The sequence below is a fragment of the Quercus suber genome, unplaced genomic scaffold, assembly GCF_002906115.3.
Source record: "Quercus suber isolate HL8 unplaced genomic scaffold, Cork oak 2.0 scaffold_52, whole genome shotgun sequence".
In the NCBI taxonomy this organism is placed as follows: domain Eukaryota; kingdom Viridiplantae; phylum Streptophyta; class Magnoliopsida; order Fagales; family Fagaceae; genus Quercus; species Quercus suber.
In genome coordinates, this window is record NW_027069517.1 from 1,613,839 (window position 1) to 1,630,477 (window position 16,639).

General features: G+C 35.3%; 1 protein-coding gene across 1 annotated transcript; it reads right to left on the reverse strand.

The window, feature by feature from the left end:
* Nucleotides 1-1,886: 1,886 nt before the first annotated feature.
* LOC112033436 (squamosa promoter-binding-like protein 16) lies at nt 1,887-4,620 on the reverse strand. The gene is made up of 4 exons (XM_024066208.2): nt 4,309-4,620; nt 3,634-4,082; nt 3,352-3,488; nt 1,887-2,844 (listed from the first exon to the last, which is right to left on the reverse strand). The coding sequence occupies exons 2-4, from the start codon at nt 4,044-4,046 to the stop codon at nt 2,222-2,224; spliced, it is 1,173 nt and encodes a 390-aa protein (XP_023921976.1). The 5' UTR covers nt 4,047-4,082; nt 4,309-4,620; the 3' UTR covers nt 1,887-2,221.
* Between the last annotated feature and the right edge of the window lie 12,019 nt (nt 4,621-16,639).

Here is a 16,639-nt window from a genome sequence, read left to right on the forward strand (position 1 = left end):
AATTTCACAATATTTCTAAATTAGTATATCAACTCACGTATAAACGCGTGTCAATATCTAATTTAATTCTTTTGGTTTAACAATTTAAGAATATTGTGAAATTATTGTGATATTTTTTTTATGTTTCTCACATTATTCTTGTAATTAAGAACACTAAAATGGGCATAGCTATTATTTAAAAAAAACACTTAAATAGTTTAAAATCGTGGCATACTTTTTCACCACACATTAAAAAGTGGTTGCAGCCTTTTCAGTTGGTCTTATTCCCTCCTTCTATGTTACTCAAATACTCTCTCGGTCAAATTCATTCATGTACAATACAGTGAAATAGAGCTGAGCTGCGTGTGAAGAAGATGAACAAAGGAAAAGAAGAAGAAAAAGAAGAACTCACATCTATTATATCTCCTGGTGGATGATAAATATGAGTTTTTCATACTAATGCAGTCATTGGTGCAGTCATTTCAGTTTAAAATATTTTGCTTTATAATTCAGGTGTAAGAAAATGTGTTCACCTTGCCTTCAAGGTGGCGCATTGATGAACACCACCAATGCCTCAGCCGCATTGATGCCAATCTTCAAAGCAAAGAGAATGATCTCTTTAGGGTTTTGAGTTTGGTGTTATAAAATAGGAGTCGGGTTTCACATTTTAGTGTGATGTTTCTTGTCTTTTTTTTAATATAAAATTTGAAAATAAATTAGTGATGTGGAAAATATTTCTTTAGTATATATAGAAATATAAAATCAGATTTTTTTTTTTTAAATGATGCTGGCGTGGAAAATTGTGGTACTAGTAGAGGCTTCGGTTTTATATATAGAATATATAGATTACAACACATTTTATCCCTAGTAATAAATATTATAATTTCTGTTATAATTCTCATTCAGTGTATCAAATGTACCCTAAATAATATTGATTGATGTCACACCTATCTATCAAACCACAATTACACCAATAAGAGCAATTCATAGTAATATTTCCATTTTTAGCAATTCTATATATAAATGTATGTGACTTGTAATCTAGTAACATTAGATAATCTCTTTCATAAAAGAGAACAAGGATTTGAATTCCCTCCTCTCCCATAAGTGTATTTATCGAAATAATAATAATAATAATAATAATAAGAATTCTTAGCATCCACTTTAACCAAATAATAATAATTACATAAAAATATTACATTTTTCCTCTGAAAAAATAATTTATAGATGAGAGATAATTAAAGAAGCTTGAAATAAAATTTTCAAAATAAGAAGAAAAAGTCTAGCAAATCATGTGATAAAATGAGAACTGATACAAATAGAGAGCTATAATAGATAGAATAGCAAAATATAGACATAACAAAAGTTAAGGTGTAAAGTGTACCCGGAAGATCAAAATTATTTGTCTTAAAATATAGATGACACATGGATGATGCTCACCCAGTTTTAGAACAAGAAAGTTTAATTAAACATAATTAAATATTTATATTAAAGAAATTGAAAAGTGTTAATTACAAGAATGGGCCCAGACGATTTAATGAACTTATAATAGATGGCTTGATAAGTTGGCTTCATAGGTAAATAAAAGATAGATTGGGGGGAGATCAAAATCCGGGTTTTTTTTTTTTTCCACAAGTTGGGGGAGAGATCAAAATCTAAGTTATCCTTAACAGGAACATCGGTTAATGCACAAGACTCTTAATTTTCGGAGTAATAAATTGTTTGTCAAGAATGTCAGAAAAAGAGAGAGGTCGCTATTCTATACATTTTTTATACAACACTGTATACATGTAATTTCAAAACGAAAATTTGGAACTAATTTGTTGTGGGGTCAGTGCAACTATGATATTCAACTACTCACAACAATTACAATAGCTGAAAGTGACACAAGATTTACTCTAGGAAAATAAAATGAAGGGATCGTGCCTTTTCTTTCCCCATCAGAACCAAAATAAAATACTCATGCGTTGAATAAATAGCATAGATAAGAGTTTAGCATGCATAATAGTACAAATTGACAAATACTAGTATGGATGGAGAATAATCTGCATTCCAATACAGGTATCTCAGACAATGCATGCTTACTCTATGAGAAGGAAATCAACAATACTCCACAAATAGAAGCCAGGGGGCATTTCTTTCATTGTCCTGCTCCCCAATATATTATTGAAGCTGAAGACTGGAGAACATTCCCCAACAGAATTACCTGATGAGCTGAATACTCCCATGAAATTCAACGTGTTCATGAGGCCTCATTTTCCAAAAGGGCATCAAGTGCCCCTTGAAACATATCATTGCAATACATGTCGGTTTCATTGGCATCAGGAACAAAAACTAGACCTGCAGACTTGTCCCTCACTCCCTGAGAGCATGAGTACTGAGCCACTCCGGTTAATTGCTGTCCGGAATCTAATGATTGAATTGGATGGCTCACACTGGACTGGACCAATTGGCTCAAACCAATTGCTGAAGTTTGAGACACTGGAGGTGATGACAGAAGATAGAGAGCACAACCCAAGTCAATGGATTGTGTCATGCCACTGGATGACAAATTATTGTTGCCCCTTCCACTTTCTGATGAAGCAATGCTCTTGGGAAGTGATTGGTAGAAGGAAGGTTTAGGGACTGCTTGAGTGCCTAGCTTAGTGCCATTTTCCTGTGAGAATGAGAACCGTTTATTTTCCTCATTGTAAATAAAGGCAAAGGAACTTGGAGAACTTTTTCTGTCAGTAATACGCAATCTTTGCTGACGATTATAGATCATAGATTCTGCTTCACTTCTGGTAATTTCAGGCCAGGTACTTCTCATAGTAGTAGTTCCACTAGCATATATGTGTGGACTACAGAATTGCAAGATTCTAGTACCTGATTTATAGAAAGACCTATCAATTCCAAATGCATTGTACCCAAGTAGAAAACAAGAAATTAAGAACTGTAGAATTAGATGCTATCTTGATTTTTCATTAAGACCAAATCAGTAACTGGCAATTCCAAAGTTTGTCCATCCAAGATCATCTGAGGAACTTGGGAATACCATAAGTTAAAAGTACCATGAAAAATTGGTGAGCAACTTCGACTTAAAACTAAGCAAAACCTTAAAAATAGACATGGTAGAAATAAATGGACACCCTAAGCAGGCCAAATCAATCACTGACTTTTCTAGGTGTTTCAATGAACTGCAGAAGCTTCTGGGAAAGCTCAGCAATTTTCTTATATTAATGGTGTGTGAGAACAAGAAGCGTAATACAGTAATGTATAGTTCAATTTCATCCTCGGCTTCAGACTAAATAGCAAGCAAAATAACCCAATTCAAATCACAATTAGAGACAACAAGCAAATAGTCTTCTTAGAACTTGGACAAGAATCCAAAACCTTTATAATTGGACAGAAATTTGTCAGAACTCAGGGAAAGGGATTCTGATTGAGATTTTCTTCGACGCATGTTGTGTCCATCAAGACGTTTCCTGCAGCTTCTCTTGACCTCATCAAACTCCCCCAAAGAATGGAATCTACAATACTTAAAAACATAAACCATATGATCCTTGAAAAGAAAATTATACAACAATCAGGAAAATAAAAAACTACACAACCAACATTAGAATTGAAACAAATTCCTTGCCCATCAAAACCATGTTGTTGATTCCATACATATACCTGCTGCATTGTTGGCAGAACCTCTGCTCTTTGCCCCCTACAATCACAGCTGGGGTCTTAGAGTGGCGCTCGCAAACCCTGTGGCGCCGATGATAGTCCCTGCAGTTACTGAGGTCTGACTTGCATCCATCAACTAAACATGAAACAGATTGTGTTCCACCGAGCACACGAACCCTTTTTGACGACCCTGAAGGTGATGACACCATTGTTGAAGCCCCCAAGTCCTTCAACCCAGCTGCAGATCTCTCTTCCAAATCAGATAAGTTACCAAGCTTCAAGTCGACCATAAGTCCTCCTCCACTATTCTTCTGCCCTGCCAAGCTACTGGAATCAACCAGGCTAGCAAGGCTGCTGTCCTCTTTTGGCTCCAACTCAATTGAATCCCAAGGAAATTCCTTCCAATCCCAGTCCATAGCAGGCAAGTAAAACTTCTTTCACAACTTATTCACCTTAATAACAATAACACAAAAGTGAATACTTCAAGCAGAATGAAAATGAAAGAATATAGAATCAATACTTTTTTTTTTTTTTTTGTCTGTTTGGTTTAAAGAGAATGAACAGAGGCAAAACATCAAGAACAGTGAACTAGAGTTTCTTGAAACTTATGATGGGGCAACAAAGATAGTCAAATTGAAGACAAGCTGTAATAGAGAACAGAACGAATAAAAATTCAACCTTTTTCTTGTTTGGAGTCTTGGAGATGCATATCTGATATGCCATATATAGAGGGAGCAGTGTACTTAATTTTTCAATAAAAACTGACAGAAGACCTTCCAAGAATATGGGTTAAAAAACATGCAATATCCTTGTTCCGTCCGGCAGAAGGCAAAGACAAAGGATTCATTCAGGGGTCAATTTGGAATTATTGAGGAGCTTGATGAGCTATAGGGACAGAAAGAAAGACAGAATACACTAAACATTATAATATAAAGGGAGCTGAAAATTACTGCAAGAAAGCCCCATCATCTAAGTGCCAATAAGTATAGAAGCACCCTATTTTTTACTTCTTTTTTTTTCTTCCGTAACCGCTGACATAGTTTGATGTAATTGGTGCATAATAAAATTGAAATCAGTAATCTAGATGAAAATGATGTTTCTCCAACTAAAATAAGCCATGTCAGCTGAAGAAAGTTGTAAAAAATGTTATCCTTAAAGCATTACTCTTTTTTAGTATAATTGGTATTGTGAGATTTGTTTTCTCACTTCTGTTGTGTCTCTGTTGGTGCCTCTCTCAATGCCTAGTTGAAATTTTTTATCAGGTGGACTGTTGGTGTGGAAACGAAATAACTTGAATATTAAAATGTGAAAGTGAAAGGAGAAATAACAACATAGAAGCCCATGGCAAAGTTGCTTAAAACTTTGTAATCAATTAATAGACAATAAAATATGAGAGAGAGAGAGAGAGAGAGAGAGGAGTAGAAAAAAAAAAGTACAAAACAGAATAAGGATGCTCCAAAAGGGAGCCAGGCAAGCAGAAGCTTATCTGTATAGAGTAGTTTTTTTTTTTTTTTTAATTTCTCCATGACCAATTACACTTACAAGTTAGAAGTTGTGGGTTCCAATAGTGATAAGTCTCACTAGGTGGTTTCATGCCATAATATAATATGAGAAGTTTAAGTGATGTTGGGACAGTAACCATACTTGTGAGTGATTTTTTAATTTAAGGAAAAAAAAATACTCGTACAATTGAATACTGACCAACACGAATAAGATAATTGGTATTAGGCTAGTAGCCCTCCTACTTGGGCTTAGGCTGGAGAGGCAAGGGAGTAAGATGGTTAAAGTAATCTTACCAATATAAATAAAAGTAAAAGTTTAATCACATTATTTATCTTATCCTAGCTAGCTAACTGATATAATTGCTTCCACAGATTGATGTAACCCATGAAAGGCTACTTGAAGCATCAAGATGCAACTAATTTGTAGCTTTAGCAATGGTCTCCGCACCAAATTAAGCTTTCACACAGTGGGAATCTTGTCAAAAGTTTTTAACCAAAATAGTAAAAGTCACCTAAGTTTGGTATGACACATTGGCAAGGTCAGCAAGTCTACAGAGAAAGAGAGATTCAACTGCTAAAAAAAATTAGAGTGGATCCTTAATTGATAAGAAAGATAATGATGCTGTCTGTTTCAGTGAAAAATGACATTAGAAAGAAAATATGTTTATGCCAAAAGATGGGGACCAAACAATTTCATTTTCTCACAAGTATTATTAATTATTGACCCAAAAAAAAAAAAACCCTTAAAAACAAAATTCTGCTACTTACCTGGGGACTCACAATTTCACATAACACGAAAGGAATGGGTTGTCCAAGAAACATGAGAAAATGGCTTCCATCACTTTGATCGATTTCTAATATATTTTTTCCCCTAGCAATAACAACTACTCTTATGAAGGTTTTTCAATACCATTACTGAATATATCATACTGCTTTGGAAACAAAATGCAACCTTTGTCATCGATTGCACAACATATAAATATATATATATATATATAAATATAAATGTTATACTTGTTGCCCACAAACTGTTTTACACACACCCAACAAAATAACTAAGATAGTTGTTTGCGTGTAATAAACACTACTCTATATGGTCATTTAAAAAAAAAAAAAAAACTACTCTATACAGATAAGCTTCTGCTTGCCTGGCTCCCTTTTGGAGCATCCTTATTCTGTTTTGTACTTTTTTTTTTCTACTCCTCTCTCTCTCTCTCTCTCTCTCTCATATTTTATTGTCTATTAATTGATTACAAAGTTTTAAGCAACTTTGCCATGGGCTTCTATGTTGTTATTTCTCCTTTCACTTTCNTCCTCGGCAAAGTCCGAGGAAACTATTCTTATATATTCTTCTTAAGTACGATTACAAGTTTGGTTCTTGATTGCTACAGTTTTTTTCTTGATTTTTCGATATCCCTTTCCTCAGGTGTTCCTTACATCATATATCCCCTCTTGATCGATCTTGGCCATCCATTTGTTGATCATCTGGGTTATTACTCGAGTGCCTGTCCCATTGGACATTCCCTTTGGTTTTTTGTAAGTTGGGATAGCCTAGACATCACTGTTTAGGGGTCTTCTTCACATAAATGCGGTCAGAAACTTAGCTGCAGAACATTCAATATGGTAACTGCAGCTTTTTCTTAGATACTTCTGAGCCTCCTCCCCTCTTATACGTTTATAATACACATCCATATCAGTAGAACCTCTTGGAAGGTCACTCTGATCGACATGATATACCTTTGATCTGTGCTCTATTCATCCGAGGAGATACTGGCTCTTCGAACCACCTTCCCAGCCTTTCTGCTTGTATCTTAATCATAAGGTTCTGAGCTTAGCACTCCTACTACTGTTTATCCGTCCTCGGACCATCCAATGTCCTCGGCCAAGGCCCAAGGCCGAAGATACGATTTTTGGGCCCTTAACCCTACAAGTACAATAAAGTAAAAAGTACAAATAAATAGAGTAAAAAACATACAATTATATACAAGAAAGTGCGTATAAGCTCTCTTTATGGACCACTAACTTTTAACCCCATGCATATGCATAGATAAATTTAAAACATATAGATTATGATGTATAGTATAATTCTTACATATATAATTTAAATATTATTGATAGTCATTCTTATATTTTTTTAACTCTTTAAAAAGTTTTGTAAGAATTTTTTAGTTAGAAAATGTAAATTGTCCATTTTTTTTTAAATTTTATATTTATTAATTCTAGACTCTTTAATTTTTGTATGCAATAACCCACTTGAATGAATATTTATGATGGGTTTCACATTTGACTCCAAAATTAAGAAATAAAACTCTCTCTAAAAATTAATAATTTAGGACACATGGTGCAAAATTAGATTCAATTGTAGAATCTAATTGATTTTCTCTAAGTTTTGCCTATTAATATATATATATATATATTATAATTCAACCATGGACTTTCCAATGCATGCATTAGATTTGCTCTTTGTACTTAATAGATTGCAACATGTCAATTTATTATTTATTACAATCAGCATTTAGAACATATACTTAAATAGTTTTAATCATATTAAGTATTTACTTTGTTGCAACATATGATTACATAATTTATATCGATTTAGTTCACATGATATCATAATACTGTAGTTCAATATTGCATAATCTATCATTAATCAGTCTTATATATCCTCTCTTCTCCTCCTGTTGATCATCTATTGGTCTCCCTCCTGACCGTCTGTCCCATCAGAGGCCATAACCATGCTCTAGTGGTTCACCATGATCGATGTTGCTCTGTCAAGGGGTTACATCCCATTAATGCAGCCAGAAGGGTTAGGTGAGTGTATTCAATGTCGAGGTGACAGTTCGCCCAGGGCTTGCCCCTTCTTCGTGCTTCTGTTGCCAACGCGTGGCACTGGGTCCTCTCTCCTCGATATTCCAAGAGTCCTTTGTAGGGTGGTCCTAGTGTTCTTCCGAGGCCTTGGACTCCCGAGGACAGGGTCATCCTCGACCTATCATGCATCCTCGGCGTGGCCATTTGGCCTGGCTTGGAGTGGGCCAAGGCTACCCGATTTTCTGCCCACAAGTATAATATTTTATTATTATACCAAAGTAATTGGTCATTTGTCAAAAACCATGTAATTCAATGGTATAGTTTATTCTCCTTTATTAAAAGAACCAAGATTCAAATTCCACATTTATTGTAATTATCAAACTAAAAAGTAATTGGTCTTGTGATTGAATTGATCTCCGCTCTATGTTTCTCATTCGAGTTAGTTCATGCATTAGCATAAATATTGTTTTTTATTTTATTTTATACAAGATAGAAATACTACTTTGACCTAATCTAAGTGTATATATATGTGAAACTCTCTCCTAAAGACTTGAACTCAGCCCTTACCCCCCACATCCCACATATTACAACAAATTTAGGCCTGATTTGGTGACCATGGTCACAAAATTTTTGTTGTTAATTTTGTCTAAAAAATATCGACTAATTTAATTATTCAATACTTTATTTCACATAAATGGTGGACCACACTAAAAATTTAAAAGAAATGTTATATCCACAACATTTTCATAACAAATTTATGTGGCAGATTGTTACGGTTTTATTAATAGGAGTATAAAAGTAATTTTAGTGTTAGATTCAAATTAGAACCAATAACAACTAATTAACTATGATTTGTTGTGAAAATATTGTAAAGTAGTACCTTTAATTAATGAGGTCCCTAATAATTACTCCTAACTTTGTTATTCACATGAAAAGCCTTATAACTTTGCAATATTACATGTTCTCTCTTTTAATTATAAGGATAACTAATGTTCAAACCTCACCCTCATATTATTGATTGTAACTCAAATTTTTCAACCAAAAAAAAACTATGATATTTGCTACACAACAAAAGTATTCATTTCCACATTTTAAACCTTCTCATTTCTGAGAAGAAGATTTTCTTTGTTTTTGTGTTTTGGGAGATGCTGTGCAAATTAACCGAAACTAGGTAGCCTCGTAGCGTTCGAGAGTGTATAATTTTAAGGATTATTTCGTTGTGAAATTTGGTCAGACACATGCCCGTACTATCTCATAGTCGGTGGAACGTCGTTTAATATATTGGTCCTCGACCATACCTAGTTATGTATATCACAATAATAGGTTCTAACTTCTAAGAGTTCATGAAGTATGCAAGAGTTAGTGCATGAAAGTCAATCTTGAAAATGCATGTCATTGTGTCGATCTTACAAATGTCATTATCGTGTATAAAGGACTAGCAATTATTTAAGAGAAAGATTAGCCATGGCTGATGTCATAAAAATACCATCAATAGTGTAACAATCAACAAAATTGAAGACCACGAGGAACAACATCAGCTGCCTGGTCCATAACTAGACACTATAGGTGCGTTTGTGTAAGACTTATTTTGTGTTTGATTTTCTTAAGTTGCGTTTTTAGCTGATCCATGGTATTATTCATGGACCAGCCAAGTGCAATTGCGAGTGGACAGAAATTTGAGCAATAAAAAATATTTTGTTACACTGTTTTCGCAATAATTATAATTTTTACAAAATAAGCGTATCTAAACACATGTTATAGTACTTTCATACATTTATATTAGTTAAATATATACTTGCTTATGAGAAAGTTGGTATAGACACACAAAAAATTGACTAAAGATTTCACAACCGTTAATGTGACAAATTATTAATTGTAAGTTAAAAAAACGATATCTATAATAGCTTAGATAAAAATTAGTAAAAGTTCATTAATTTAATTGTTGTAAATAATTCAATTTTGTAAAAAATATTAGAAACTTTTTATACGTAATACTGATTAAGTATACAAAAAAAGTAGCGATCCAATTGTGACACTTCTTCTTCTTGTATGATAGGAAATGCAAAATGATGCGCAAGGTAACTTAATAAATTGTAAAGATCCATGCATATGGCTTTCAATTAACACGAAAGATATGTTTCAAGTAAAATCATGCGGTTTTACTAGTGCTTAGTCAAAACAAAGGATCGAAAAATTTTATTTCATGCAAGTATATTTTCATGAAAATTGGGGTTTGCTATCAAAATTTAAGCATAGAATGATTATACACGATAAAAACCCTCTTGCAAAGCGTCAAGACTCAAGAGTCTATAATAGGATAGGAATCATAAAGGGACAGTGGTGGCCCTTAGCATTCCGCCAAATGTAATAAATATAGTCTATAATTTGTGGGCGTGTGTGGGGTTATTATAATTGTAATATCAATTTGTAAAATATAGGTTAAATTTCTCATAGGAAAAAAAATATAGTTTAAAATAAAAAGTATTTACTCTAATTTTGATTCGTTTTCAACTTTATTTTCTTTATATATATATATATATTTAAAATTCTACTTGTTTTTAATGTAATCATTCTATCAAATTCATACTGTTAAATTTAGTAAAATTAACAAAGATGTCAGACAGAACTAGAAAAGAAGTTTCTAAATTAAAAACATATTAAAATTAAAGATCTGGAAATGAAAAAAACAAAAATAGAAAACTGAATTTAACAACCTATGAAAGTTGAAGAATGAAATTTATAATTTAACTTATGAATAAATTTATACTAATAATATGCTTAATTAGTCTCAACATCACGGCAGTTCTTGTGGTCACCGACAAAATGGTCCGCAGCCCAAAAACGTGTGTATCATAATAATAATTAAGGATAAAGAAAGTCAGCTTATATGAGCTTGCACATGGAAGTCTACCAAATAAGTACAAGCTAGAGTACATAATAATTAATAATACGTCGTCGGTGATCAGTCCAACAGAGTACCTTCACCTACATCTCTAGATCTACTTTCTTGGGTGGGTCAAACGTTGTTTCAATGGGAAATCTAGAGACTTCAAATTCTATACTGCCCCGTTTTATACGACTAGCTTCGAAGACCATTGTTTTATAATAAAAATATTGACTCATGATTCCAAAGAAAGGAGGGTGGAAAAAAAAAAAAGTAATGGTTTTGGCTGACCTTTTGTGTTTTTAATAGAAGAGTTGTCTTTTCATTTTAAATAGACAATAATAAGTGATAATAAATTTTAAATTTTATATTTTATTTAATTAGTAAATTGTGTGATAGTTTTTTATTAAAATAAAATGAGATTTTAGTTAAAAAAATATTAAAAGTAAGCCGAACTTAAAAGTAATACACTTTTGAGTTCTAATCTTGAAACTTTAAAAGGCTGTTTGAAGAGGTGTTTTGAGCAACAGTTTTCAGTATTTAAACAACATAACATGTATTTTCATACATTTTTTCATCTATACGTATTTTTTAAAAATATAAATACCGTTACTAGAACAATATTACCAAACAACCGCTTTAATAAACTATATTTCAAACTTCTAAGAATTGAACTACAGGAACGTCTTTGTGAATTGTGAATGATTAGAATAGTTAAATTATATATACAGTACTATTTTAGACTATTATACATAATGTGGAAATAACTAATAGACAAAAAGAGAGAGACAAAAAAAAATTTTAATTTTTTTTTATTCAACCCCAACGACCTAAAGATAAATTTGTGGTTCTGCCACTATTTTTTTTTTGAAGACCATTGAACTTAGATAATATAGAATATAGTCATAAAAACCTTCGAGGCCTAGAATAAAGGCACTTCTTGCCGTTGCGAAGAAGCTTCTGAATGACTAATAAATGCCCCCCAGCTTTTTTTTTAATGGTTTTTTCTATCTCCTTTGTTCAGAGCGTTGAATTTGACTTGTGCTCGTAAATCCATTCGGGCATTCAAATTCAAGCAGCCCCAGCGGCCTCTTTTTCCTGTTTTGATCTGGGCAACAAAGTAATTCAAACACCGTATTTACTATAAAAATTTAATGACCAAAATTCAAACACCATATTTACTATAAAAATTTAATGACAAAACGATTGTGTACAATAATCTATAGAAGCACAGGTCTCATACTACTGTACACAGGATTTTTTTTTAGAAAGGTCAATAAAAAGATAAATCTTAGATAGGAATTGAATTTTATGGTCTACAACGTTTCTTTATTACAAATTTGTCTATAGTACTTCTGATGCTCAAATTTGATTGATTGTGTGATGTGTATGGGTGTGTGATGAGTCCCACATCGAGTATTTACTGGGTTGAACTAAGCTTTATTAACAACTGCAAGAAGTCTCAACTGTAACTAGTCCTTTTGAGGTATAACGCAGATATGACTAGCGTTTTTTCTTGGGTCATTATAGCAAGACCTTTAGGAGACATCTATCTAAGTATCAAACAGAAACTTGGTCATGTAAATTGATATTTCTAGACATTTTTCTAAATATTAAACAAAACTGCTATGCCTGGTTCCTCGGATCACATGCTTTGGGTAAATTAATACTTCATGATATTTTCCTAAGTATAAAAAAAAATCTTGGTCATGTCTGGCTCCTTAGACCACATATTTTGGGTAAATTGATGCTTGAAGCTACTTTTTCTAAGTATTAAATAGAATCTTAGTCATGCCTGGCTCCTCGGACCACATGCTTTGGGTAAATTAATGTTTTGGGTAAATTAATACTTAATGACATCTTCTTAAGTGTTAAACAGAACATTATGTCTGGCTCCTTGGACCACATGATTTGGGTAAATTAACACTCTATGACATCTTTCTAAGTATTAAACAGAATCTTAGTCATGCCTGGATCCTCGGACTACATGCTTTGGGTAAATTAATACTTCTTGACATCTATCTAAGTATCAAACAGAAACTTGGTCATGTCTGGCTCCTTGGACCACATATCTTGTGTAAATTGATATCTCCAGATATCTTTCTAAGTATTAAACAGAACCTTAGCTATGTCTGGTTCCTCGGACCACATGCTTTGGGTAAATTAATATTTCATGATATTTTCCTAAGTTTCAAACAAAATCTTGGTCATGCTCGACTCCTCGAGCCACATACCTTGGGTAAATTGATGCTTGGAGCTACTTTTCTAAGTTTTAAACAAAGCCTTAGCTATGCCTGGCTCTTCGGACCACATGTTTTGAGTAAATTAATACTTTCTATCATTTTGCCAAGTGTCAGGGCAAAGCCTTAGCTATTTCAGACTTCTTGGACTACATATTTAAGGCTCAAGTGGATGCTCATGAACATTACTTAAAGCATTTGTAGGCATGCTTGTATTTATTTGAAAATTGATTATCCCTCTGGTCCTTAAAATTTACTAATGAGTGGGGGACTAAGTAAGTTTAAACCTGTATATATTCTACATTACTGTGTATGTTCTCAAAGTTAAAGTTATACTTTGCCGAGATGGAAGACTTGGTAAGTTTGACAATTTTTGCTACTAATCATGTGATATGTAAGACTTATGCTACCACTTATGCAGATCGGTAATTCAAGGTATACCTCATTATCACATTTTTTCTCAAGTGTTGAATCAAACAAAGGTTAAGTTTGGATTAGTATTAGCATCAAAATCATAAGGGAAAGACTTGCAATTTTCATTAATATTGAGCCTCAAAAATAGGCAAGTACATTACAAAAGGTTGACATAATTACAGAGCTCAGAAACAAAAACAAAAGAAAAAGAAAAAGACAATCTATTGCTTCAATTTTATTACAAGTCTATCTTTTGGATTCTTGGGAGGCTGGGTAGATGCTGCCATGGTGGATACTTGGGTCTTGCCTTTGGGATCCTCCTTTGAAGGTATGGGAAGAATGGTCAGCACTATTGCTTCATTTTTATTACAAGTTTATCTTTTGGATTCTTAGGAGGCTGGGTAGATGCTACCGTGGTGGACACTTGGGTCTTGCCTTTGGGATCCTCCTTTGAAGGTATGGGAAGAGTGGCCAGCACAAGCTTCATGCTTTGAGAAGCCTCTTTTTCCTTTGAGGGGTCTTTGGAGACAACTGGAGGTAGGGCAGCACCTTGGACCACTTCTTTATTGATATCACCTAACTTTACAGTGTCCTCGGCCTGCTCTACTTCCTTGGAAGAGGTGTTGGCTGCAATAGGAGCTTTGGATGGGCTGGCTTGACCTTCCTCTGCCTCTGAGGAGACCAGGTTGGCCTTAGAACTTAAGGAGCCTGAAGTGCGTATGGCTGGGGGATAGTACACGTTCTTTACTCTCCTAAGGGCAAAGGAGGCCTCAACCCCAGCCTGGTTGAGAGCCTCGTTCCACACTTGGAGGCAATAGAACCTGTACACTGGCGCGACCTCAGCCCTAAGGGCTTCTTCGGTCTCAGCCACCCTCACGTCATAACCTTCTTGCTCCGTTTGCTCTTTGGTCTTCTCAGCCTTCTCCAACTTTTTGGCTAAGACCTTGATCTAGCCTCTAGTAACAGCAAGGTCATCCTCGGCTTGGCGAAGTAGCTTGCGCTAAGCCTTTGCTTGCCTCTCCACCACATCCAGAGCAGCCTTGGCGCTCTTCTTGTTATGATCAGCTTCAGCTAGCTTGGCAGTAAGATTCTGTGACTTTTTCTCCGCTAGCTCAAAAGCTTTCATGGCAACAATATGCTTGTCCTCCTCATCCTTCATCACCTTGTGGGAGCTGATGACTATCTCCTTAGCTCTATGAGCGGCCTGGAGGACCTTTTAAGAAAATAGTTGCACAAAATGTATGTACAAGGAAAAAGAAAGAGAGGTAAAGAAAGGAAGAGAAGATTATTGATTAAAAAAAAAAAAAAGAAGAAGAAAGAAATGGAGGGTAGTTAATAGGCTTACCATAGCAAGGTCTCTCTTTAAACTGAGAAAAACCTCATGCTTCCTTAATGACCTTAAGTCGGCCATGTCTTCGGGCAGCAGTAGGGCCTGCTCGATTGCATCAGCTATGTAGCTATCTCTCCCTTGCTAGAAATTTCTACTTGAGGCATTAGCTGGGAGAGGGGCTCTGTCTAGTACCATTTCTGGAGCCCAAACAGGTGGCTTAATTTGAGATTCAGCTCTCTTATCTGCTAGATTTAGTCCTGTCCTGGCCTGTTTGGCTTATCTCTGGACTTCGGCCTTTTTAGGTAAAGGGCCCTTCCCCCCTTTTGCTGCTTCTTGGCCCTTTTGGTCCATTTTTCTCTTATGATCAATAAGATCAGGCCGGGGGGTTGAGTGGACGGAGGGGAAGGGAGTTGGGCCGGGGCGGTTTTCTTAGGTGCCTTGCTTCCCGTTGAAGACTCCATCACTTCCAGAAGGCCAATCCTCTGCTTCCTTTTTATCCCCATGTCTTCTGATGGGGGGAGAGGGGGAGTCTCTTTGTACCTAGTTTGTTTGCCCAGGAAAGGGTTGGCCGAGGTCCCCGGATAGGATTTTAAGAGACTGTGGCTGGTTGAACACTTCATAGTCATCCTCGGAGTCAGACACTTCGACTATTTCTTCTTCTTCTTCTTCTTCCTTCTCCTTGATGATGGGATCGGATGAAGAAGCCTCCACCTTAGGTATACCTTCTGGTATGGGGTTGGTGGTGAGAATGCCTTCTGGGATAGCACCGGTGATAAGGAGACCCGGAATAACAATGTTGATCCGGTGTAGACGTGGGTCTTGGGCTTTTATAATGCACTTCGGCGCCTAGAAGGTCTAGGAGATGGGAGTGTAGCCAAGAATCAAGTGTGCCGCTTAAGCTGATCGTCATTATGGATGAACACCTTGGCCTTCAGTATTTTGTTTAAACTCGACTGATTAACGAGGCTAAAGTTGGGAATAGCGGCTTGCTTATCTGCAAAATCATTAAGAAAAACAAAAAATATCATCAGCAAGAAATAACATGAATTAAAGGAAAATTTAAGTACAAATACATCACCTAGACCTAAGGCCCCACTAGGTGCCCCCTCTCTCGTCGGGCAAGGGAGGCCATCATGCCACTCCCTGGACACAATCAAAAAGTCCTTGTTTAAGCCATTGTTTGAATCGGGGGAGGCACTGGTTAAGCCTAACCTTAGAGTACCCAGATTTTAGGTAATATCCCTGCCTTTTTAGGTGGTGGAGGTTGTAAATCCAGTTAATGTCGTGGTGGGTCAACCTTAAGCCCATCTTTTCATTAAGGGCGTCTACACTTCCTAAAATTCTAAACATATTTGGGGTACACTGGGTGGGAGCCAACCTATGAGCCCTAAGGTAGTCTCTAGTTACGGTGCCCATAGAAATCCTCATCCCACCCTTTATAAAGGCAATCATTGGGATCACCACTTCTCCCTCTTGTCTTTTTTTGTGCCACTTTCCCTCCTTATAGTACCTAATATACACCCTTGGTGGGATCCTATACAGAGCTCTAAATCTCTCTATTCCCTCCTTAGAGTCTACTAAACTTTTGAATCTATCCATTCCTAAGAGAGAATTGGAGGTACTAAGAAGATAATGAAAGGAAGAAAAGCCAAAGAGGAAAGGACACTAAGAAAAGAAAAGTGTGTGGAAAAATAAAGTGAAAAGGATTTATGAAAACTTACAGAAAGAAAAGAAGAGTATCCTCGGACAGGCTTTTGGTACTTGTAAGGGCACGAGTGAGTTGGGAAGGATTGCAAGTTCAGTGTATGTGCGCTAAGGTGAAATGGATGCT